General features: G+C 45.9%; 2 protein-coding genes across 2 annotated transcripts in view; both read left to right on the top strand.

The window, feature by feature from the left end:
* LOC115322451 (ficolin-1-like) overlaps positions 1 to 25,656 on the top strand; it is a 70,375-nt gene that overhangs the window by 10,843 nt on the left and 33,876 nt on the right. The window contains exon 4 of the mRNA XM_029982805.2: positions 5,284 to 5,460. Coding sequence (XP_029838665.2) covers positions 5,284 to 5,460 — 177 coding nt within the window. The remainder of the gene's footprint in view (positions 1 to 5,283; positions 5,461 to 25,656) is intronic.
* On the top strand, positions 20,466 to 22,468 carry LOC115313782 (tigger transposable element-derived protein 6). The gene is made up of 2 exons (XM_040219546.1): positions 20,466 to 21,011; positions 21,252 to 22,468. Exons 1-2 carry the CDS (start codon positions 20,847 to 20,849, stop codon positions 22,407 to 22,409), a joined length of 1,323 nt encoding a protein of 440 aa, XP_040075480.1. The 5' UTR covers positions 20,466 to 20,846; the 3' UTR covers positions 22,410 to 22,468.

Genomic DNA, 25,656 nt, shown 5'->3' with positions numbered 1-25,656 from the left:
ATTCAGATAACGTAACGTTAATTCGGGTTCTGAGGTAGGGATTGAGTTCTAAAAAATGCGAAACTCGATGTGTGTACTGTAACATACGATTGCATTCGATTTAAAAAAAAAAAATATTCTTCACTTTTAACCCATTTAAAGGGACGTGGCTGTCAAAAACACATCTTTAAGTGCCTGACATTTTTTGTTTAACTCACTAATTACGTTGTGAGACAGATTTGGCGGTAGGAGTGAAACCGACATTAACGTCTATACCGAGGCGCTGACTCGAAAATAGAAGTTAGTTTCGGTACACACGATTCTAAACCGAAAACCAACGGTCGACAAGGGGACGAACACACGGGTCTCAATCTTTATGAGTGAAGCAAAGAGATGAGCTTAGAGACGTGTGTGTTTGTTCCCTTGTCGTCTGTTTTTCTCCGGTTTTGAATCACGCATAACCTCAACGAGCCTGACGGCTTTATAAATTTGGTCTCTGTTTTGCTCCTGACTTTAAAGAAAAAATGAAAGCAGTTTACTACTCCCTGCAACGCCAAATTAGAGCGCAGCTCTTAAGGAGGAGGAAGGAAGGGTACTGAGCCTCACGTATTCTCGGGGGGGGGGGGGGGGGGGTCACGTGACGGGGGGTGCGGTTACGTCACCTTGGTGGGGTCACATGACCCCTCCCCAAGGTCACGTGGGGGTCACGTGACTTGGGGGTGTCACGTGACCACGGGGTTACGTGACCTCGGGGGTCACGTGACCCCCCAGGGGCGTAGATTTAGTGGGGAAACTTTCCGCTAGATTTAGCGGGAAAATTTTTCTGCTAGGTGCAGCGGGGAAATGTGTCCGCTAGATTTAGCGGGGAAATTGTTCCGCAAGATTTAGCGGGGAAATTTTTGCGCTAAATCTAGCGGAAATTTTTTTGCTAAATCTAGCGGAAAAATGTCCCCGCTAAATCTAGTGGTAAAATTTCCCCGCTAAATCTAGCGGAAAAATTTTCCTGCTAAGTCTAGCGGGGAAATCTACCAAAAAATGCACAGCGCAGTTACGCCGACGACGACGGCGACGGCGACGCTGCTCAAGCCGGAAACGGGCGCCTAAGAGCTGCGCTGTAACACTATCACGGAGTCAATATAGCGCTAAACATATTTGTTTCTTCCGGGAGAAAACTTCGACCTGCCTGTGTACTATACTCCAGCCACCAGGTAAGAGCGGGAATAATTCGTGTCGCTCAGTAAAGCCAGCACACCACGAGAAAAGCCCATCCACTGCTACACCAAGGCGTATTTCCCACCCTCACTATCTCCAATCCTCGCCGCCATTTTGATAAACGAGTGGCGCCACCTATAGACCTTTGTGAAAATCGCCGGCTGAGCGCTGCCATCTTTGTCTGCTGGGCTGTGGAACGCCTTCTGAGCATGCCCTGTAGCTCTGTTGCGCCGTATATCAGACGCTGCGCATGCGTCCACAGCCCAGTGACTCAGTATTTTTCGCCCGGGTGATAAGCGATGGAAAGGCCTATAGTCAGTTGGAGCCGCAGATATCACGTGACACCTTGGCGTCACGTCACGCGGCAACGTCACGTCATTTGGTAATCTTTCCCGCAAACTTTAGTGGGCTGCATGTACCGTGCGCCATGCCAAATCTGTCAGTGACCTTAAACCTCCTTTTAAAATCTCCCCCGAGCCAAAAAAAAAGTTTCTTGCGCTGAACAGAAAACACCAGTAGTAGTTATATTAATTCGCTCCACATTTAAAACAAAACCAGACAATAAAGGTACCTTCAGGTGACGTAGCCTATATGCGTTTATTTGCTTTGCGATTAGCTTTGATTAGCCATAGAAAACAAGCTCGAACAAACAATTTTCTCTTGCCAGCATTTCAGCTTGCTCATGAATATAAACAATTATAATAATATTATGCATCACCCTTTGCTATCAAAGAATAAGACTATATGGGTGTTTTCATCTCAACTCAGGCACGGATTTAAAGTAGAATTTTTAATTTTTACGAAAAAAATATATATTTCGGGGAAAACCTTTCTGTGACAGGGAGTGCTAACCGCAAGTTCGGGCAATTTTCTGTTCTCGAGTTATGAACATTTTATGCAGCCAAGGCGGAAACTGACCTTGCTTTCGCCTGTCGGAGGTGTCATGTTTCACTCCTTTGAACTTTTTGCCTTCTTTTAGTGGTGCAATGTAACTTTTTTCGACCACTCCCAGAATATCGATTATTTATGGACAATAATTTTATTGTGATTATCTATCTTCACTTTTGTTGTAAATATTATCAAATTGTGTCCCTTTGACATTATTTACAAAATACGACCAGCTCTTCCATGTGACCTATTTGAGATATCGTAACATATTTGTATTAATAAAGCTGAAAGTTCACTTTTTCTATGGATAACAAATTGAATGTTGTGTGTGAAAGAGAAAGGGCAGTATACACACGTAAAACAATGATTATTTCAAAATATCTTACAAATTAGATGTCGATTTTCCCCCAAAAAAAAACTTTTGTTTGGCTCATTTTTTTCTCCAGCTAGCCATTGCAGTGCTTTGTAAGGTAATATAAATAGAAAATGTAATATTTTGTTTGCATGACAGCCATAAAAGCTTGAAGTCTGATTTTGTTTGACTGTTTTGTCAGTAAATCAAGTTACTCGCAAAAATATACTAATTAAAAATTGGCGTCTTTTATTTCTTTATTAGATACCTGTGAACACACTTATTTTTTTATGAACAATTTTAACATGATTATTTATATAAAATATGCTTTAGGAAATTTGCCAATATTACGTTTTTGGACTATATTTGTCAAAGTTTGCCAGCGCTTCCGGTGATCTATATGAGGTGTCTTGCCATATTTAGTATTTTCGGAAAGCTTAGAGTACACTCCTTCTAATGATAATATATTTTAAATTGTGTGAAAAAAAGAAAGGCAAGTATGTTCTCGTAAACAAGGACTATCTCAAAAATTGGAGGTCAATTTTCTCAAAAGCCAACTTGTTATTTGGCTAATTGTTTTTCTCTGGCTACATATATCGCACTACTTTATAAAGTAAAATAAGCAGAAAATGTAATATTTTATTTGTATGGGGGCTTAAAAGCTCACATTTTGGTTTTCATTCCCTTGTCGCCCAGTAATAAAAGTGGCTCACAAAACTAAGCTAACTCATAATTAACTCCTTTGAAATTTTTAGTAGCTATCTGTAAATTCCTATAATAAAAGAAAATGCAAAAGGCGAATTATGCTAAGAAAGTGTCTAGGTCATAATATCTTTAATTTTTGTTTTTAATGGTTTAACCGCCTCTCTGCAACGATATTTGACGAAGTTCAGCAAGCTGTGCTTTGTGACCTAATCAATTTATTTTATGCTATTTACATCACCGTAAAGCTCCAATTAAGCTTTTTTTTAGTATATTTTGAATGTTTTGCGCTAAACATAGAACGCAGAACATTTGCCTGAAAAACGAATATTGAGAAAAACTTGCAAGTTTGAATTCGATATTATAAAAAAGAAACTTTCATTTCTTTCATTTTTTATTCACAGTTAGGTGATATAGTTGTTTGTCAGGAATTACCAAGAGAAATTGTAATTTATTATTTTCATGGCCGCTATTAGGACTCGAATCTCGTGCTCCTAGCGTTTTGAATGGGATTTCGCATAGATGCTCAGTTGAGCAGATTTTTGACCTATATAAGGTTTTCTATTTAATGTCAGTACGTACCTCAATATTTGAGCGTAAAAGCCAGTGAAGCAAGAATATTTACTTACTTGGCACTGCGGTGATTTGCAAGGCGTGTGAGCTTCACCTAATGTATTGACGGAGAAGATACGTAACATCTAGACCCCCCACCAAACTTAAGTCAAGAGGGAAAAGTCTAAGTAACCTGGCATGAATCACTGCAAATATAAATGAAACCTAAACAGATGACTAACGCATTTGAAGCCTTACACGCTACGAGATGCTCGTTATTTTACGAAAGAGTCCGTATGTGCACAAAATAAACCGTACTTCCTAAGCGTCAGATACTAAATCGTGCATATGTATATGCCCTAAATATCTGTTTTACATAAGAAAATATGACAATTATATATCAAGTTAACTATTCCAAACTCAGAGCAGAAAGAAAAAGACCCCAGAGGAATTCTCTAACAATCTGCATTCCCCTGATTCGGAGAAGTAAGCGCTGTGCCCGCACTGGCGGATACGGACTTTTAAACTTTTTTTTAGTGCACTACTCCAAATTTTATTAATGTTTATGGTTGGATATTGAGATAACTGCTAACGGTAAATAGAAAACCTTACATAGGTCAAAATTGTCAAAATTCTGCTGTAAAGAGCGCCTGTGCGAAGTCCCATTTAAAACGCTCGTAACACGAGATTCGAGTCTTAATAGCGGCCATACAAACAATACATTACAATTTCTGTTGGTAGTTCTTGCTAGGCTATATTACCCAACTGTGAATAAAAAATAAAATAAATAAAACGTGTTTTTTTAGAAAATCGACGCCAAACTAGCTAGGTTTTCGAAATATTAGTTATTCAGGCACCATGTTGCGCATTATATACTTATCGCGAAATATTCAAATTATACTCAAAGAAGGAGCATAATTAGAGCTTTATGGTGATGTAAAGATCATAAGAATATGTGATTGGGTCACACAGCACAGCTTCCTGAACTTCGTATTACTATCGTCGCAGAGAAGCGGTTTGACAATTAAAAAAAAAAAGAAAAAAGAAGAACATTAAGGATCTTATGACCTAGACGCTTAATTAGCGTAAAAAAAGCACATGTCTAGAGTCTTCCCAAAAAGTTGTATTTATGTAGCATAAAAAGTAGGAAAATTGAATGGAGTGAATTATGGCACCCCCGATAAGCTGCAGAAACGTCAGTTTCCACCTTGGCCGCTGCAAAGGTACATGACTTGAGAACAAGAAACCCGACAAACTCGCCCTTTGAGTCTTTTTTTATTATAGGAATTGCCGAAGAGCATACTTTTTTGTTACAAAAATTAAAAATTCGACCGAAAATTTGTGCCTGAGTTTAGATGAAATCACCCATATAGTGTTGCGAAATGATAAATGTGAATCGTTACTCTTCTAGGTATTTCTTGTCTTGAATTCCCTATCGTTAGCTTGGTTTGATCTATGCTTTTAGGCCGCGCCTTGCTCATTCCTGCAGCTCGTGTTATGAGTGAGGCCCTACGTCAAGGAGGGTTTATGAGTAGCCTTACCTTTGGAAAGGGGGTGCATGATTTATTTCTAAAAGCATCTTATACCTTCCGTTGCAGGACTCGAAAACCTTCATGCACTTACGAGTTTTCCGAACAACCAACAAGCTCTCAGAATCGAACTGAAAATATCTGACGGACGACGGGATACGATAGTTGAGCGCTATAACAAATTTCACGTCGCCTGCGCAAAGGAGAGTTACAAGTTGACCATCGACGAGTACGACGGTCCTAAAGGTAGGTATCGGTCCCGACGGCTAGCCTCTCTGAACATATCACGCGACCAATGTGTGATGGCCCGTGTTATTGCGCGCTTTGCCCGCGGGGAGCAGGACCTCTGCGGCTCAACCGAGACACCAAAAACTGAAAACGAGTAGAAACTGAGTGTTTTTGAAAGGTTGTAAATGCTGCTCGTGCGTTTTATATTTTAAAGTGAGCCCATTTTGTGATTTCGGACGGTGCCCAGAAATAACTAAATAAATTTAAATATACTAATTTAAAATTCAATTACCCATATATAACAAAGGACCTAGTCATAGCAAGCGTTAATAATTGTTCTGGATATACCCTTTCAGAAGACTAGTTCGTCATCAAAATCTTCTGTGGGACGTGTAATTGCGCATGAACAATTCTGCCGATGTTCCGCGAAACACGCCGATTTATTCTACCTTTTATGAAATGCGAAAAAAAATGTGATAAAGCACGGGTGGCCAGAGTGACGTAGGGTTAGAGCTGCATAAAAAACTACAAAACTTCAGAAAGCCGCAGAAAGAAAAGTGGGGGCGGGGTTACATGGAGGCTACTTTTAACAAGAAAATATATCGAGTGAACAGTCGATTCCCAAAGGGTCAATTGCAATTGTCGACTACATGAAATAACACCAGACAGCAGCACGTTTCTTCAACCGCTAATTAATATTGCCGCGCGCGCAGCTGTCCAAGGGGGCAGTGCGCGCGTGGCCTAACGAATAGCCAGGGTTTGAATCCTGGGAGTGACGTGTCTTTTGTTTATTATTATTATGATACACGATGGAACAGGAAATAAATAAGGTTGCTGGCCCGCCGACCAATTACAGAGCCGCAGGGCGGGACCTCTTCCCTCTCTTCCATCGCAGGGACCAACGACAGGGCATGGGCATTGGCCAGAGTAGTAGTAAAAGTGTACACAATCAGCCCAGTAATCAATCAATACGAAAACATGTGTTTTCGATATCGATACGTTCCCGATATCGGGGTGTCCGGTTTCTGACATCGATACTATCTATGGAATTGATATGTGGGTGTCTTTCGGATATCTAAATGGCTGACTGTGCGTCCGCCGCTGGGTCTGACGTAGGAGTCGCGACCGGCCAATTAGCCAATCCTATCCTATCCTAACCTATTCAGATATCAGAAACGGATGTTTCAGATATCATAAGCGTTTCTGATATCTGTTTCTGAAACATATCATAAACGTTTCTGATATCCGTTTCTGAAACATCCGTTTCAGAAACAAATGTTTCTGATATCTGAAACGGATGTTTCGGACATCATAAACGTTTCTGATATCTGAAACAGATATCAGAAACGGATGTTTCTGATATCTGAAAAAAATTTGGATTTTCGATAATTGATCGATAAATTTATTATCGACCGATGATCGATCTGCACCGGTGATAGTTGTTGACCATCGGCCGATAGACGATCAGTGCCACGCAGTTGTCACGTGACAACCACGTGACAACTCCGAATTTTAAATACTCCGAAAAGGGCTCTTAAAATACTTTCAGCTTTTAAAATACTTTCGAACCAGCGACCTTTCATTCAGTAGCCCGACGCGGTACCTCTGCGCCAGAAAGGGAAGTGAATATACCATCCTTAGACTTTGTGTGCAATCGTGGGTAGTGCTAGGGTTCGCCGCTCTGTTACGCTCCGTCAAGTTCAGTTTATAGTTGGTGATGCTTCCACAAGGTGGCGCTTGAGGTCGCCGTCGCCACACCAATCAGCGTACTCCCCGCCTACATCGTTGACTTGTGGGAAAGTGGGAGGACACGCCGCTGGATGGCGCCATGTGCAATGTGGTTGGTGATATTCCCACAAGATATCGCGAGTCGCGCGGCTTATCTTATCGGCAGGGTTGCAAGGTTGGGCTATTAATAGCCAAGTTGGGCTACTTTGTCATGCACTTGGCGTCGAAATCTGGCGGTTGGCTATGTGGCTATTTTGGGGCTATTTCAAATCCTAACGCGGCACTTTCTTTCTTTTTTTTGGTTTAGAGTTGTACAAAAGACACTTCAGCGTAAACACAAAGCGACAGTCCACCCTTTCCGGATTCTCACATTCTGGACTTTTCTGCGTGAAGATTCGTGGGCATGATGCCAGAACCTATTAGCTCAAGTGAGCTACCGTGACCTAGATTCAGCTCCGACGACACCGCTTTAGTAGTAATTGTGGCTCATTTTATGCTCCCAAGTTCCTTCTGCTTCCTACTGGCATCTCTTATTTCCTCGAGTTTCCCACCATCCTCCTAAAAGGAAGCACATCGTCCGAGGAAAAATGATACTAAAGGCAACTCAAGACATCCTGCATAATTTGATGCCGCCTGATAACGCGTGCTGTAGGCTTTTCCGCAAAACATGAAAGTTTCTTAAAGCACTATGAACCATAGCAAAAGAACAAATTTGGAAAAATGAATATTCCGAACAAGGCCAAGATCAATGCGCAGGAGCAACCCTGTTTCCGTTGCTATCCGAGCTTGCCATCGCGCTCTCGATACTGCCCATGTCGAATGCCACCGTGGAGAGAGTATACAGTCACGTGTCCCTCACAAAGTCAGTCCTAAGGTAAAACATGTCCCTTCCAACTCTTCAAAACGTCCTGCATGTAAAGTTTGCTTTCCTTGGGAGAATGAGGTATATAAGGACATCAACCCTACTGAAGAAGCTTTTGCCCGTTTTAACACGGAAATCATGTATGAGGCGGGAAAGGCGGGCACAAGCGTCTGCTTCATAACAATGTGACTGCAAAAACGCGTGGGGAAAATTTTTGTACTTCTGTTTTTGAAATAAAACGTTCAATACATTCAATACATTTGATGATGCCGTAGATCTTGAAAGCTACTCCTAAACCCTACATATGCAGACGCAGTGCCTTCGAGTTGAGCTCGCACGTTCAAACGCACAATATTTTGGGCTCTGCAGAATAGGGCTACTTTTGGGCTACATAAATATCTTGCATTTGGCTACTTTTGGGCTACGCCATCTGGCTTTTGACGGTTTCAGATAGAAACTACCTGCCAACCCTGCAAGTTATCGGTGACCTTTAATCTGTTGACATGTTCGTAAGGTGTCGTATGACCCAGGCAACGAACTCTCTATGACATTCGTGTGGTGAAGATCGAACTGTCGAGATGTTTGCGAACGGACGTCTGACTAGTTGCACGGGAAAACACACTCGCTGGAGCGAGATAGAAGTCTGCACTGGAGACCGTAAGAAAAACAACGACTTCTTTGTGACTGCACTGGAACTGCTCATCGACCTGATTGTGTTTGGAAAGTTCCCTCCCTACGAAGTGGACCCAGTTGTGTTTCGTGTAGTGTCCCGCGTGTACGAGCACTACGAGGGAAAGGACAAGGAGTGGCCATCGCACGAGGGTCCTTTCACATTCTTGTCGGGATGGGTGAGCAAGGTGATGTCCAGAGTGACCGAAGCGGAAACCACGGACGCGGTTTCCGCTTCCTCTCGGACACGGTGGTATGGTACGCACCGTGTTCCTCTCGGACACGGTGCATACCATCAAGCGGTCAGTGCGGTGCAAGTATCACATCGAAGCAACCCACGTGCTTCGGCTGGCCACGGATATTCTTCAATACAGGCTGGTCACTGCGGATAGTGTGGACTCGTGGAAATAAATTATCATCTTAATTTATTTGTCTTTCATTTTGTCCGATAGAAAAGATCGGGCCTCGCTATCGGTCCGGTCAGTCTGGTGTTGACCGAGTGCACGATCGGTCTTTGGAATGAGCGATCAATTTTAGGTGAACCTTTTCTCCAATGCCTCCAGTGAAATATTTCACGATAATGCTTTAAGTAAGTTTAAGGTACAGCTGTCCCAACCTATCCTTTTAAATGAACCATGTGAGGTCGCCCTAGAGGAATTAAATTTTCCATTTAGCATCAAGAATGTGACGAGGTCATCTAACGAGATCTATTTGGTCAGACTAACGGACGCTGGTTAAGTGGAATCCAGCAAAATCATTCGAATTCCTGCAAAACAAGACGTCCTCTCGTTGTTGAGAAGTGGGTTGAGAGAATTGTTCGGTCCCAAAGCGAGCCTCGATCAGAAAGAAATGTTTTATTCCATAACCTTCCAGAGAAACAACGCTTTGCACATGTCTCTCTTAGCCAAAAAACTTGGCTTTTCAAAGCAAATATTTGGTATAGGTCAGTCTATGGAAGGCCGTCCTGTAGAGGAATTGACGTTCGATAAAGAGGTTGAGATAGAGCTGACAAGAGTTAAACACTTCATGACACAGGACCGTATTGAGATCCTCGAGGGCCTCTACGAATCGGCAGAGCACCTCATTGATGCGATAAACAGTGCGTACCAATCTACACTCAAACTCCCTCCCTCAAAAATGCTGTTTCGTCATAGCCCCTACATAAAACTCGTAGCGTTGCAGTTGCATCACAATGGATATATATTGATCAATCAGCACTTGTCACACATGCTCGGATTTGGTAAAAAGACCGTGTATACCTCCTTTACCGTGTCAGATCGTGAAGTCATATTATATCCAAATACAGTGAAACTTCACTTGAACAAACTTCAAGGGACCTCAGGAAAAAGTTTGTTAAAGTGAAAGTTCACTCAACTGAAATATGCATGTTGCAGCATGTTATCACAAACTAAAGGAAAATCGAGTGTTCAAATGATATTTCAACCCATTTGTTTGTCACTCTGCTCATTTGCAAGTGTATTTCCGCCACTTAGCACTTTGTGTAGAATGCAGTAATCTTTTGCTGCACTTGTGCGTTTTGGACTCCGCTGGTCGTGAATTGAGCCACTGTATCCAAGCTGCACAGTCTTTTGCGCGCGGGGCCGAGCTGCGCACTTTCCGATGCGCCTGCGATTGCTTGGCGTTGGCTCTTAATCGTAGACAATGACGATGCCGGGATTCCAAATGCTTTCGCAACGTCGACTTGACGCTGCCCGGAGTCCAGCCTTCGCAAAATATCCCGGTTTTCGTCTAGAGACAGGCGCTTTCGCTTGTCGCTCATGTATAACCAGCACGCGATCGCCTTTTTTTGGTGGCTGACGCTGCGGCTATGGCTATGGCTTTGAAGACAGCTAAACACGCAAAGCCAGCTATGGCTTCGGCTGGCTACGAGCTTATCTAGATAGCCAATCCAGTTCAAAGCTAAAATGGCGGCAAATTATACGTCGCGCGCTTCTCAACGTGACAATATGCAACAAAAAGTGCGGGTTGTACTTCTTGGAGTTGTTTGATAGAATGTCCAGCGCAGCGCGATGCGCGAGGCGCGTGCTCTTTAATTCCTTTTTCTTTACAAGCTGTACATATATACAACGAGACTACAGCGCTATATAAGAGTCTGTGTCTCACATCTTCCCTTTTCTAACAAGGAAGTCAGGTGGCGTAACGTTTTGGTCGAATAACACATCTTCCACTAGACGTGTGTGTGTGGCTCGTGTCGGTACATGCAGGAACGAAGAGGTACATTCGGTGTACTTTTTCGACGATAGGTGGTTTCGGCGGTCGCTTCAGGCATCGGGACTAAGTGTGTCCTGTTGCGGCGAACGGGCGTATCGCCAGTGTCCACCTCGGCTCCTCAGCTGACCTGTGGACAGTGCCGAACTTCTCGAGGTCCACTACCCAGATGTCCGTGTCGACGTTCAAGTAAGGAAGATTTCGCACCCCATGGCGGGAATCAAACCAGAGTTTCTGCTTCTTCCTGCTTTCTTCTTCGTACGCCCTTAGTTTCTCTTTGTCTGGGAGACGAGAAACAGGCTGTTTGAAGAAGTTGGAAGAGTTGTTCTGATTCTTCTACCCATTAGTAACTCCGCAGGTGAGTAACCATTCTTGAGGGGGCTCGCAGTGTAGGTAAGAAGGGTCTAGTACCGGTCTCCTGACTTTTTCAGGGATCCTTTGATTATTTTTACAGCAGCTTCTGCTAGACCGTTACTTTGTGGATAGTGGGGACTTGAAGTTGTGAGTCTAAACCTATATTCTTTTGCAAAGAATGCGAACGATGAATCGGGTCCTTTGGAAAACTGTGGTCCGTTGTCACTGATGACTACCTCCGGTATGCCGTGTCTTGCAAAGATGGACTTGCAGTGTGTGACGACAGCGTTGCCAGTCAAGCTGGTGAGCTTCACTAACTCGGGAAACCTCGAGTAGTAATCTGTGATAATCAGCCACCACGACCCTCCAAGAAAGAAAAGGTCCATGCCGACCTTTTGCCATGGTCTTTCCGGAAACTCCGTGGGCTTCAGTGGCATTTTCCTGTTTCATTTCTGTTGGAGGCAAGTCCGACATGACTTCACCAAATTCTCAATGTCAGCGTCGATTGTTGGCCACCAGACTGCGTTTCTTGCCCTCGTGCGGCATTTATCTATGCCAAAATGGCCTTCGTGGAGAATGCGAAGAGTTGCTTCCTGGAGCTTTTTCGGGATGATGATTCTGATGCCATGCATAAGGACGTCTTCGACTTCGGTGACATGGTCTTTATGCGGCCAGAACTCCTTTAGGCAAGGCTGCAGATCACGATGACTTGGCCAGCCTTTTTGTGTGAAAGAGCGGAGTTGGCGGCAGGACTCATCTTCTTCTTGTTCCCTTTTTAGCTCTTACAACGAAGGGGGAGCAACTGGCTGCGTTGAAAACAGCTGGTTTATGTAGCCTTCGATCTCTTTTTCCAGCTCGTTGTCTTCGATCTTCCCTTGCAGTGGAGACCTTGACAAAGCGTCAGCGGCGGTGATGTCTTTGCCTGGAATGTACATGATTTCAAAAGCGTACCGCATTAAGCGCATGCGCATCCTCTGCAGTCGAGGTGTCAGGTCGTCAATCGCTTTCGACCCAAACAGCGAGACAAGAGGTTTATGGTCCGTTTCCAGGCAAAACTTAGTTCCGCAGACGTAGTCGTGAAACTTCTCGCAGGCCCAGACGAGAGCAAGGCCTTCCTTTTCGATCTGAGCGTAACGGCGTTCAGTCTCGGTTAGTACTCGGGAAGCATAGGCAATGACAGCGTAGCGACCGTCGTCTTGCTGCTGACGTAGGACAGCGCCCAGGCCATACGAGAAGGCATCCGCCGTGACTTTAGTTGGTCTCTTCGGGGAGTACATCGCGAGGACTGGATCTGATGAGAGTAGTCTTTTCCAGTTTGAGAATGCTTTTTCCTGCGCGGTCTCCCAGACGAACTCTTGCTTTGACGACAACATGCTTGACAGTGGTTGTAGCAACTCTGCCATGTTAGGTACAAAACGACCTAAGAAGGTGGCCATGCCCATCAGCCGTCGGAGTTCAGTCTTGGAGGTTGGCCTCGGCATCTCAATGACTGCTTTTATCTTGTTCTCGTCAGGTCGAACGTGGTTGTTCTCGATGATGTGCCCCAAGTACTGTATCTTTGTGACGCCAAACTGGCATTTGTCTCTGTTCAGGGTCACGCCTGCGTCTCGAACTCGCTCTAGAGTAGCGCGGAGTCGTTGCTCGTGCTGTTCCTTCGATGATCCCCAGACAAGGATATCGTCCATGTGGCAAGCAACACCTTCAAGACCCTGGAGAATGTCGCTCATGCGCCGTTGGAAGTGTTCCGGGGCAGACCAGATACCAAATGGTAGGCGATTGAAGCAAAAGCGACCAAAGGGCGTGATGAAAGTGGTCAGCGCTTTACTCTTCTCGCTTAAAGGAATCTGCCAAAATCCTGACGTGGCATCCATTTTTGAGAACCAGGTGGCTCTTTGCAGCGTCCCAAGGGTGTGTTCCTCCGCCGGAATGGGATGCCATTCACGTAGGACGAACTTATTGAGCTCTGTGTAGTCTACATAGATCCTCAGTGCTCCTGACGGTTTGGGTACCACCACCATTGGAGCACACCAAGAGATGGGTTCTGTTACGGGGTTGATGACGCCGATTTCTTGCATCCGTAGAAGCTCCTCTTTTGTGTTCTCATACAGACGTAGAGGCACCCGACGAGGAGACGTGAGAGCATGTGGAGTGGCGTCAGGTCGAAGCAGTATGTCAAACTCCTGTTGTAACTTGCCAAGACCTTGGAAGACCTCAGGGAAGTCTTTGTCGACGTTCAACACCGAAACAGAGTTGAGGGAGCTGAACAGTCCCAAGCGATTGATGGCTGGCTTGCCAAGAAGAGCGGTGCGGAGTAGCGGAAGGATGTAAACGTCTTCGACGCTTTCTCGGCCGTTCAACTTGAAATGGAAATTAGCCACCCCCGAGATGCAAAGAGCTTTTCCATCAGGTCCCTGAAGACGACGCGTTGTGGGGTTTAGAGCGATATGCTTGAAATGCTGCTGGTACTGTCGTTCAGGAATGACAGTCTCGTCCGCCCCCGTGTCGATCTTGAAGGTCAGTATTTTCGCTTCTACTTGCGGAGCGACTTCCCAGGTTGACGAGGCAGTTTCACCCACCAAACCAAGGAATCCTGTCTCTTTTTCGATTGTCTGCAGCATTTGCACCGACCGGCAAACAATCGCAGAGTGGCCTTTCTTTCTGCACTTTTGGCACGTGCCACTCTTTGCTGGACAGAGAGCTCGCGCGTGCCGCTCTTTACCGCACCAGCCACATGAGCGGGCTTGATTTTTCTTGCCGCTGCCTTTTGTGGGTTGATGCTGAGTCTTAGACGGTGGCTTGGCGTCGGAGTAGTGTTTAGCAGACTTGTTCTTTCTCACGTGTAGTGCATCCACGGCTGCAGTTTCTTTGGGATGGCCTTGACGGAGTTCTCCCTGTTGCAGCTGAACAGACTCGTTCTGACGCGCAACGGTGAGTGCCTTCAACAGATTGAGGTCGGGGTCTAACTGAAGAGTTTGCGACACCTTGTGATTCTTGAGGCCTACGACTAGCCTGTCTCGGATCAGTTCCTCGCGGAGTTCTCCGAAGTTGCAGGTGTCCGCTAGGGCATGGAGAGCTGTAGCAAAATCTTCGACGGACTCACCGTCCAGCTGGACTCTGGTGTTGAATTTCGCCCGTTCGAAGATGATGTTTCTTCGAGGAATGAAGTAGTTGTCATAGCTCTTGAGCACCACGTCGAAGTTTTTCTGCTCATCGGACGTCAACTTGAACGTGATGAAAATGTCCTCTGCCTGGGGGCCCATGAGGTACACCAGCGTGTCGACTTGACTCTCCCTTGGACGGTCGCAGAGTCCCGGAGCAGCGCGGTAGCGCAGGAACCGCTTCTTCCATTGAGGCCAGTCTGACGGCGATGAAATCGTGAATGGGTCAGGCGGCGTAATCTGAAACGAAGTCACGTTCGCTGGCGTTTGGCTTGGACGTTCCATCCGGTTACGGGGAGTCAGGTCTGTCGGCAGATGAAGAGCATAGGTCCGTAGTGAAGGCCGTAGAGGTTAAAGCCAGGTTAAGGCTCCAGGGCAAGGGCCCTTAGGGTGTGCTGACGTGTCGTTCGGGAGGAGAGCAGGAGGGCTATGTTGCGCTTTTTGCACTCCCAGGAGACTAGGGAGAGGGAAGTGACGTCAACGACAAGGCAAATGCAGATTGGATGTTGACAGAAGAAAACGAAATCAACACCCAATCTGCGTTTGCTGTGTCGTTGACGTCACTTCCCTCTCCCTAGTCTCCTGGGAGTGCAAAAAGCGCAACATAGCCCCCCAGTGGTCAGCACATCCCACTTCTGACACCGTGTTTAATAGAATGTCCAGCGCAGCGCGATGCTCGAGGCGCGTGCTCTTTAATTCCTTTTCTTTTACAAGCTGTACATATATACTACGAGACTACAGCGCTATATAAGAGTCTGTCTCACAGGAGTGATCAATATGACCCGGAAGATATAGGATGGTGCCGCGGAATAGGGTCGTAGAACTGAAATACGCATTGCACTGAATTTCGTTAAATTGAAGGGCGTTTACATTGGGTTCAATGGCGCTTCGGTGGGGGATTTAAAAAAGTTCGTAAAACTGAATAGCTCGTTTAAATGACGTTTGTTCAAGTGGTATTTTACTGTAATTACATTTTTACGTATTGCGATATTATAGAAGCGGAACACGTTGGTGATGTGAAAGCCCCTCTTTTGAGAGTCGTACCTTTCGTGGTGACCAAGCGAAATGAGATGATATCGTATTCATTCAATTTGTTACAATATAAGAGGGTGGTCGTAAAGGAATTAAGCACCATTTGTCTGGAGCTCGTTGTTGAGAAAGGAACTTACATTCCATTTCTAGACGGATCCGGTCGTGTCGCAGCAACCCTGAATTTTAGAAAATGCACGTAAAGTCTGCACCGTGCTGTGTAGACCATTTTTCCGGTTCCGGAGAGAAACATCTGCCGCATTTTGTGTCCGGGCCTTTGTTCCAAGTGGGGAGCGTTCTACTGTCCGACATATATCAAAGAATATCGCCGGTGTTTACAAAGAGAGTAGCTCCGCACCTCGGTCGAAAACTCGTGGCCACCGGTAGAGACGTAGCAGAGCGCGTCGGACAAGGTTCCTCACTTCGGGATGCCCTCAAAGGAGGAATTGGCAAGACGTATCGAAACACGAGGGACGAGCTTCTGCAAAAGCTCTCCGGTGCAAGTCATAAAAGAAAGAAGACCGAGAAACCTTCCTCAGTCTGCCCACGAGAAAAGAGACGGTAGGTTCTAGACTTTTTTGGTACCTAGAGAATGTCGAGCGGTATCTTTACCCTCCACGAACGATCCTGTTTGTGTACAACCGGCGAACTAGAACTTTTCTTGCTGCCGCCTACTTCGTTTGCGCTGGAAAAATCGGAATATCTTGAGTTCTTTCCCGTCGCTAGTGCAACCTCCACGTCCGTTTCGGAATTTCACGTCTCTTCTTTGGGTCTACACTTTTACGATTTGAAATCGAGCTTCCTTCACATTCAATTTAAAATCGTTCGAGCTAATGGCGATCCTGCGAGCACTGTTGCACTCCACGGGTCGGTTACGAACGATACAGTGATTCCGGTTCAGTACTTTGGAAGTTCCCTCTTTCAATGCCTACACGTTTATCTGAATCAAACTCTTGTCAGCCAGTACGAAAACTATGCCTATCGTTCATATCTTGATATTCTGCTTAATGCAAACCAGGTAAGTAGAGATCAATCTCCTTCTGCGATGCTCTACGAAAAGAACCCAGTCAATACATCGGAAAAGCTGGAAATTACGCCGGATGCCAAGGGACTTGCCGCTCGCTTCAAGTGTACTGAGGGATCTACCCTTTGCGACCTGTTCTGTTCGATATTCAGCTACAGCTACCAGCAAGAAAAGCTCCTACTTAACGGCGTGGACATCCGCATCGTGCTGCGACAAAATACCGAAGATTTCAGACTCTTGGCTGCTTCGACGATTCAACAAAAGCACATTGTTCAGCTTCCTCGCATCGTTCTGTACATTCGACGAGTCCAAGTGGCCCCGATAGTTCTTGTCGGAATCAAAAGGCGACTGCAATCTACTCACGCATCATACCTGTTACGTGGAGTGGAGATGAAAACCAAAACCGTTTCTCCCGGTGTGTCAGATATTGCTCTCGACGACCTCTATCTTCATTGGGTTCCATCTAAGCTCGTCATCGCGTTCGTAAAGAGTGAATCGTTTCAGGGATGTCGCGAACACGACCCCTTCAAATTTGAACACTTCAATCTGAAAACGGCCGTACTAGATGTTGGTGGGTCTCAGCAGACGGAAAATTTCGATTTTAATCAGGATCTTTATATGAAGGCCTATATGAACTTCCTGCATCGACTCAATCGAAAAGACGTTCCGTTCTCTAAAGCTGCCTTCTCAAAAGACTCCTTTCTTCTCTACTACACTTTGACTCCCGACAGGAAAGAGCAGAGTTTATGTCCGACCCTCACAGCCAATATGAGACTCACCCTGACTTTCAAACAAGACCTAAATAAGGCAGTCACGGTCCTGTTCATGTCAAAAACACCACGCGTTTTAGAAATTGACAAGGAGAGACGGGTCAGGATCGCTAATTGAAAAAATGTAAGAACACGAATTTTATTCGATGTTTGCAGGCAACCAGTGTACGCAACCCTGGTTTAGCGGTACTTTTTCTTGCGACGAGATTGGCCAGGAGAGAGCAAGCCAGGGTCTTTACGTACTTAACACGGCACCGAGATCACCTTCCGGCGAACACTGGGTTCTTTTTTTCATATCTCCAAAGGACAATTCGATTAGTTATTTTGACAGTTTTGGTATGATTCCAATACACGAAGAATTTTACGACTTTATCGGAAATGTTTCCAGCTTCTTCTTCAACAAAAAAAGAATTCAAGGATTCAAGTCAAATACGTGTGGACTTTACTGTCTATACGTCGGCGCTCTCCTGTGTTTTGGTGTACCACTCCGCGAATTCACCAAGACGTTCTCGCGAACCGATCATCGATGAAACGATCGCTTGATATCTGTACTTGTGCGGAAGCAATTTCCATCTCCCAAGTTAAAGCTATCCTGCTGCAGCGTTTTGTAATCTCATTTCAGTCAAATGAAAACAAACACAAAAAGTAAACCATTTCGTCGTTTACCCTGAGACTGGGTTTTTTTTAGAAGAGCAGAAGTAACAGAAAAAACATTTGAGACCTGTCTGTTTTTTCTGTTACTTCTGCTCTTCTAAAAAAAACCCAGTCTCAGGGTAAACGACGAAATGGTTGACTTCCACAAGCTAGCCTGTACTTTGACTCTTTTCTCGTTTTACAAAAAGTAAAGCATGAATCGTTTTATTGCATGCATTCATACGCATTGAAAAAGCTATACATAAAAAACAGACATGAATACACACTTACAATATAACATATTATAAGTATACATTAACAGAATGACATTTTATCGTGGGGAAAAAAATTTCAAAATAATAAAAATTACAATGTCGGAATAACATTTTTATCGAGTATATAGGGTGGGGGGCGACATTTCCAAGATTTGAAACATATCATTACTCCCTTCCTCCCAAAAGAAAAAAAAATACACTGCCGCAATTACATTTTTACAAAATACACTGTTTGTTTGCCAGTTCCTTCGGCAAAGTGAAACTTTGACATACAACCGTCTGGGGAACGAAACGTCCAACTGTGATGCTACATTGTTGGATGGCGACGAGCGCGAAACCCGACCCACGTTCCTGATACTGCTCTAGACGGGCGTTTATCTCGCCGCAGGCAAGCTGCAGGGCGCTGGCGATGTTACCCTCGGCCCAGATTGTGTGAACGAAAGAGTGAAAGTAAAGCACGCTAAAGTCAAATTCGCCTTCGGAGTTAAGTCGTGTCATTTATGCGGTTAACGTGATAAAAAAACGCAGCGGCATTCCGTAATGTCTAAACACGTTGGACATTGCATCTGAGTGATAACGGAACAGTGTAGAGACGTCGTGAGCCTCGTCGTCGCGCTCGTACAAATGTATATCATAGCGCATCGTAAAGTTTCCAAAAGCGCAGAGGCCTTTAGAAAATGGAACGCAATCTTGATAGTTAACATAATGTACTAGAGCCAGATGAACTTGTAATGCCTCCGCGCTGAAATATTGTTGCCTCTCCCGTACGTTACACAAATGACAGGTTACCATTTCCGACAAATAAAAGAAAAGACACCTAAATGTCCAACTTCGAGAAGACAATGATGGGTGACCGTCCGTCGCCCTTGCTTTTCTGCAGAACTAATCCCGGCATGTGACGCATACTTTCAAGCTCTTCGTCACTGAGCTCTGAAACGCGTTTAGGCAAAAATACCCCCGCAGGGGGCATCTGTGAAAGCAGGTGTTTGGAGAGCGGCGTCTCCACGGACCCTGAGCCATGCGGGTTCGCCCGCCCACGTCTGGCTATGCGTGGCTTTCCCGTGTCTGGGGAAAAGGGAATCCTGGTGGTTGAGCCGAGCCCGGGGCAGGTTTGGACCCTTCGGGGCCCCCCGGGTGAGGCAATACACCACTTCGGCCCCCGCTTCTCATAGACGGGAGTCCTGGTAAGGCCCGGCCAGGATGATTCAGTCTAGTCGCCATTTCTTCTACTATCCCCTCCGATCTCTCACTTTTACCTTTCCTGTTTCCTTTACTTCTCTTTCACTTATCTCACTCCTTTTTCACCCCTCTTTGGCGGCAAGGGCTAACCTTGGGTGGCAATGGACCTCTGTCTTGACCCACACTTGGGTATAGTTTCCCGGCAGCACTGTTAGCGTAACGTCTCCAGCCAAGCCCTTCTTGTTATGGTGCGTTACCTAACCCCTTGTTGGGCTCGGTGGTGGGCGGTGCACCGCGGATTCTGAACACTCTTTGCCCTCCTATGGCGCCCCACCCCTCTAAACCCCGTTCAGGGCAAGGCTTTAAAAGGCGTTGTCTTGAACCCAAGACCACTGACAAAGATCCTGAAATCGAAACATTTACGAAGTTTTTCGTTGTTCATTCGCTCGATGAACATAAACCTGTTGCAAAGCTGTCGCCTTTTGTTGTTGCCAAGGTACTAGAAAACCTTGTCGGGTTCTCCTACAAGGCTAAAAAGCAGCACTCCGGAGACCTCTTAGTGGAGGTAACCACCAAAAAGCAAAGTGAAGCGATCCTGAAGTTGACTAGTTTTCTTGATGTCAAAGTGTCAGTTAGCCCTCACCGCACGCTCAACACCATCCGTGGGGCCCTCTCCGAGGATGACTTCTTGCACACTAGTGAGGAAGAACTCCTTGAGGGACTCCAAGGTGTTGGCGTTGTTGCTGTTAAGCGCATTATATTCCGAAAAGATGGTGAGGAAATCCCTTCCAAACACGTCATTCTTACATTTGAACGACACACACTGCCAGAAACCATCAAGGCAGGATACCCTAATTGCCACATCCGCCCCTATGTCCCCAACCCCCAGCGGTGATTCCGTTGCCAGCGCTTTGGCCACGGATTGCGCAGCTGTCGAGGGAGAGAGACTTGCGCAAAGTGTGGCAGCCACGACCATGTAGCCGACATCTGTGAAGATGCCATTTCCTGCGCCAACTGCAAGAGTCCTCACCCTGCCTACTCTCGCTCTTGCCCCTTGTGACGACAAGAGAAAGAAATCCTTACTCTAAGAGCCAAAAGGAAACATTTGTCAATTCTCCCATCGCCCCTATGTAAAAATAAACCATATATAACGATAGAATTATCGGCGACATATCGGATACAACGATAGAATTCTGGCCGCCCGGAAGGTGCTTATCACGAAAAATTTGCCTGGAAATTTGAGAAAAATTAAAATACTTGAAGCGAACGACATGAAAACTAGTAAAAATATCAAAAACCGGTCGGCGTGGAAAGATCCGCTAGGTGACGCGAGGCGCCGCCCGATTTAAAAAGTTCAGCCTCATCCTTCGGAACTAAGTGCTATCGTCATCGCAATCGCTGAAGGGAGGAGAGAAAGAGCTTGCTTGGCCGCCGCCGCGCAACGCTTCCTAGTTTTCCCCCGTTTCCGCACGTTCGTACGTTCGTGAGGTAAAAATGGCGCCGACTAAGCGCAAAGCGATATCTCTGGAGGTGAAGCAGCGAATTCACCGGGATTTCCGACAAGGATTCAAGGTTGGTAGCCTCGCAAAAAGATACGAGCTGTCTCAATCAACGATTTCTACAATCATCAAGGCTGGAGATGTCTTGAAGAAGGCTGGCACCAGCGGTCACGACGACCAGCGAAAGCGGGTTAGGGATCCTTTGTACGGCGACGTTGAAGACTCCCTGTACCAGTGGTTCTTGACCACTCGCAACCGGAACGTGCCCATAAGTGGACCTATTCTTGCCGCAAAGGCGAAGAAATTTGCTTCCCTTCTGGGACGGGAAAACTTCGAACCCGGCGGAGGATGGATTCAGCGGTTCAAGGATCGCCACGGCATCGTTTATAAAAACGTCGTCGGGGAGGCTGCCTCGCTGGACGTAAATGCGAAAGACGAATGGCTGGCGACGAAATTACCCGAGCTGTTGGAGCGCTTCCAAGAAAGTGACATTTTCAACGGCGATGAAACAGCACTCTTTTATGAGATGCTGCCTACAAAGACGCACGCGCTGAAAGGTGACCCGTGCGTTGGTGGCAAACATAGCAAGGTCCGGGTGACGGTGTTTGTGTGCGCAAACATGGACGGTACCGAGCGTCTCAAGCCCTTTGTGATCGGGAAATCGAAAAGGCCTCACTGCTTTAGGAATCAATGCATTCCAGTCCGCTATCGAAATAACAAGAAAGCGTGGATGACGCGAGATCTCTTTGAGGAATGGCTCCTCGAGTTTGACGGCGCTATGGAGAAGCAGAAGAGGAAAGTGGTGCTGCTCCTCGACAACTGCAGCGCACACAACGTCAGCCCGAAGCTAACGTCCGTTGAGGTAATGTTTCTGCCTCCGAACACCACGGCAGGTCTGCAGCCCATGGATGCCGGCGTAATCGCCAATTTCAAGGCCCTCTACAGACGTCGCATGCTGGAATGGCTCATCATGAAACTAGACTGCTCAGGATTGTCTCAATACGCCGGCGGACCTCCTGACCTGAAGGTGAGCTTGTTAGAAGCGGTGCGGTTCGTGCATGGTGCGTGGTATGAGGTGAAGCAGGTTACACTCAAGAACTGTTTTAAAAAGGCAGGCTTCGTGCGCCACAACGCCACGGTCTCGGAAGAGACAAATGACTTGCTCATCGAACCTGCCGATGTGGGTGAACTTTGGGACCACATAGCAGCTTCCGAGGAGAACATCGGCGGAGCTCTCTTGGGAGACTTTTTGAACGCGGACAACGCTGCCGCTTCATGCGAGGAGTCTACTGATGAGGCCATTGCCGAGGAACAGCAATCGCGACGAAAAATCACATCGAGCGACTGCGAAAGTAGTGACGACGACGGCGGCGACGAGAACACCCCGCCTCCAATGTCTTCACAAAATGCCCTGCTCTCCATCCAGTCGCTGGTCGGTTTTGTGCACGCAAAAGGACTGCCGCCAGCGTACGCGCAACAACTGGAAGCAATGCACACGGCAATTGTCAAACTTCAGCTCAAGCAAGCGCAAATTTCCGACTTTTTTAAGCATGCTTAAATTATTTTATAGTCATTTTCGTACCTTTTAATAAAGCCTTCGGTTTTCTTTGCCTCGGCTCGCGTTGTACGACCTGATTCACTCATCGCCCGTAAGTAACTTCTCTTTGTGTTTTTTTTTTTGTCGGTCCAGATATAACGATAATCGGCTATAACGATTGGATTTTGCGGTTTTCTCAATATCGTTATAAGTGGACTGCACTGTATATCCTGAAAACTAAAACTAGACGGGCCGTAATATTTGTGTACTCTCAAAGTGCGATTACTGCAATTTGCTCTTTAAAAGCCACTAAGAATATGCTTGTGGAACAGGTGCGAAGTAAACTTAACGGAGCTCTACGTAAAGGTCACAATATAAAATTCTGCTGGGTTCCGCGTCATGTGGGAATAAAGGGTAATGAGGAGGCAGACGGGCTCGCTGCATCTTCAGGTAACTGCTCTAAATATCAAGCAAGCTTGCCCTATCAGGATATCAAATCATTAATTAAGTCATCACTTTTTAGTTTGTGGCAGACAGAGTGGGCCATGGAGACTAATAACAAGCTCCATGTAAGCAAACCAGTCCTTGGGTGTTGGGAAAGCTCCTCACTTAAGAACCGCTTTCACGAAGTTGTATTGTGCCGGCTTCGAATTGGGCACTCCTTCCTTACACACAGATATCTCCTTTGTGGGGAGGATCCACCAGTTTGTGAGCACTGTGGAGACAATCTTACTATTCTTCATATTTTGTGGATCTGCCCGGAATTCGACACTGAACGACGCACTCATTTTCCAGAGTTTTTTAGATTTTGTGTTCCGTTTCATCCCGCTCTTTTGCTGGGAAAGCACCCCCTCGTTCCTCTTGATCGAGTTTTATCATATATTACTAGTACTGGCCTTATACACCAGAACTAGTCCCAGTTGTTTCCAGGATCGCCTTTTTGTAATGAGGTAACCATAGGAGTTTCATTAGTTAACTTAGTCTGGCGCAGTATGGCCTCCGCTGCTGTTGCGCCAAAAAACCCGCAAACAACAACAATAGGCAAAAATACCTTGACAATGTCATCTGGCAGCTGGAGGGATACGAAGACGGACGGCCCGCAACGTGTGTCCAAACGTCCAATGTCTAACACAGGCAGATTGACATCAGACGGAGTCAGATCCATCTTAACAAAGTTTGACGGCGATTCCAGGGAGTTAAGCTTGTCCAGGAGGGTCTCCATCACTGGGTCGGCGGTGGCGGCAGTGGGCTCCTGCAATAAAATGTATGTTGAAAACAAAATAAACGCGTTTATATATTTTTCCCCTCACCTCACGTGAAGTGGCACGCTCTGAAGAAACGGTGGACGTCCGTCAGTTTTATAGCAACCTGTTTACGAAACGATTGGCACCGCGAGACATGCCTGGAAGTGACAGCCAGAACAATCGCGAATTTGACACCCTGCATCGCATTAGGTTTCTGTTGTTTCCGCTCTTCGCTTTAAAGCAATCTGTTTACGATCTGACGAACGGCTGCGCGTGTTAAGTGGGAATTCGACACCAGGGTCGGTTGCTTCTTAGTTTATGGTTCTGATAAGCCAGCGCGAGGAAGCTGGCGGGTCGTCTCATCGTGTATATTTGTAAGGAAAGTGGTAAATGTATCCGGCGTATATAGAAAGGTGTAGATACACTGCCTTTCACATTTCCAAACCGGCCGTCATGACGGTCGTTCTCACTAAATTCCAATTTGAGACGCCCGCGTCAGTAAAAATGATTGGTTCTTCGAAATCAGGCAAAAGCATGTATATTCGTTAATTGTTGCATTATAGAAAGCAGTGTGTCGAACCGAAAAAAATACGGGTTCGGTTACGGTTCAGGTTCAGGTAAATTTATTTTGTTCCGGTTCAGTTCCGGTTCGATTAATTCGATCCGCGAACCAGTTCGCGAACCGGTTCGGGGCGCTGAACCGGTTCGCGAACCGGTTTGGAAATTATAAATGACAAATTGCAACATCAAAATAAATTACAAATAAAACATCTGAAATCAGCACATACGAAACGGGATACATCGTAGTGTAAGGCTCAGGGATTTCTACCAGGAATGGCTTCTTTATGTGCACTCAAAGGTTACCTCACTGACGTTTACGCATTCGGACTTCATCTAATTGGGTCCGACGCAGTAGCTGTAAAATCCGCGACCTCCTTACAAACCCACTTACAAGTAGAACTCGCTAACTATCCCGCCACTTCGGCGTGTAAGCAATTGAAGGAACAGTGGGGAGAAAATACAGCTTTCTTTATTTGAACTAGCCTTCGGTAACTCAAATTAGACCCTTAAGAGGGCGCGGTACCTCTATTCATTCGTCCGTTTCAGCCACCAGATGGCGCGCGGCTCGAAACGTGGTTGAACGCGCAACTTCTAGATGGCGCCAGTATCGAGGTGTGAAAAGGCCCGCGTTATCCGCTGCGTGAAATAGATCCCGAAATGTGCCGTGTTCTCCCGGCGGAGGAAGTTTCTCCCTCCCTCGCGCGCACTTGGTATGTACGCGCGGTGGCCGAGTCCGGCCTCTGCGCTGTGTGATGCAGTGGGTGGCGCTTGTTTCTGTTCGAAGGTAGGAATAAAAATGCCGGTCCCCTTTTTTACGACGCTCGTTTCTATAGCTTGTTTTTCTTTTTTCGTTTTTATCTCTACAGTACCGCCTGTTCGAAATCGTCCTTTGCGGTGAGCGATTGAGAGTCAGGTTAGCATTTTATTTGGGTCAGCACTACACGTTCAATAAAGACCTCGGGCGGCGATGTAAATATGCATTGCTCCCCAAAGTGTGTCCAAGGTGCGCAATGACAATTGGAAAGGTATTGAAGGCGCGCGACCATCGGTTGGTAAAATACGTGCGTTAGATTCACTTATTCAGTCTAATCATTTTTGCCAACGTCTTTTATCTGTTTCGACAAATGACATGGTCGAGTCTATTGATAACCTTAGCTAGATTGGACGTACGGAGTGTCCGGGCTTTGAATAAATTTGCTTCGTTTATGTGAATGAATAACTGTTTTCTCTTTTCCGTGCTCGGTGCTACGCAAAAATCGCTGAAATGTTATGGTAGCTCAGTGTGGTGGCGTTTTGCACGCTGACTCGCTATTGCATTCGCTGTGCACAATATGTGTTTAGATGGAATGTGCCAAATCGTGTTTCCGATCGATATGATAGATCTACTTTGCTACAGTGTTAATTATATTTCCCTGATTTAAACTGGTTCGTCCCTGATTTGAGCCTAAGTTCAAATTCGAAGG

This window comes from Ixodes scapularis, unplaced genomic scaffold (genome assembly GCF_016920785.2).
Source record: "Ixodes scapularis isolate PalLabHiFi unplaced genomic scaffold, ASM1692078v2 ptg001421l_1__unscaffolded, whole genome shotgun sequence".
Taxonomy (NCBI): domain Eukaryota; kingdom Metazoa; phylum Arthropoda; class Arachnida; order Ixodida; family Ixodidae; genus Ixodes; species Ixodes scapularis.
The sequence above is the reverse complement of the archived record's forward strand: the minus strand, read 5'-3'. Positions and strand labels throughout refer to the sequence as shown.

Bases quoted from the DNA above. Each gene is read 5' to 3' on its own strand.
- LOC115313782 (XM_040219546.1), top strand. From the start codon at position 20,847: ATGGCGCCGACTAAGCGCAAAGCGATATCTCTGGAGGTGAAGCAGCGA. The intron at 21,012-21,251 runs ACCAGCGGTCAC...AAAAACGTCGTC, and splicing joins ATGTCTTGAAGAAGGCTGGC to GGGGAGGCTGCCTCGCTGGA.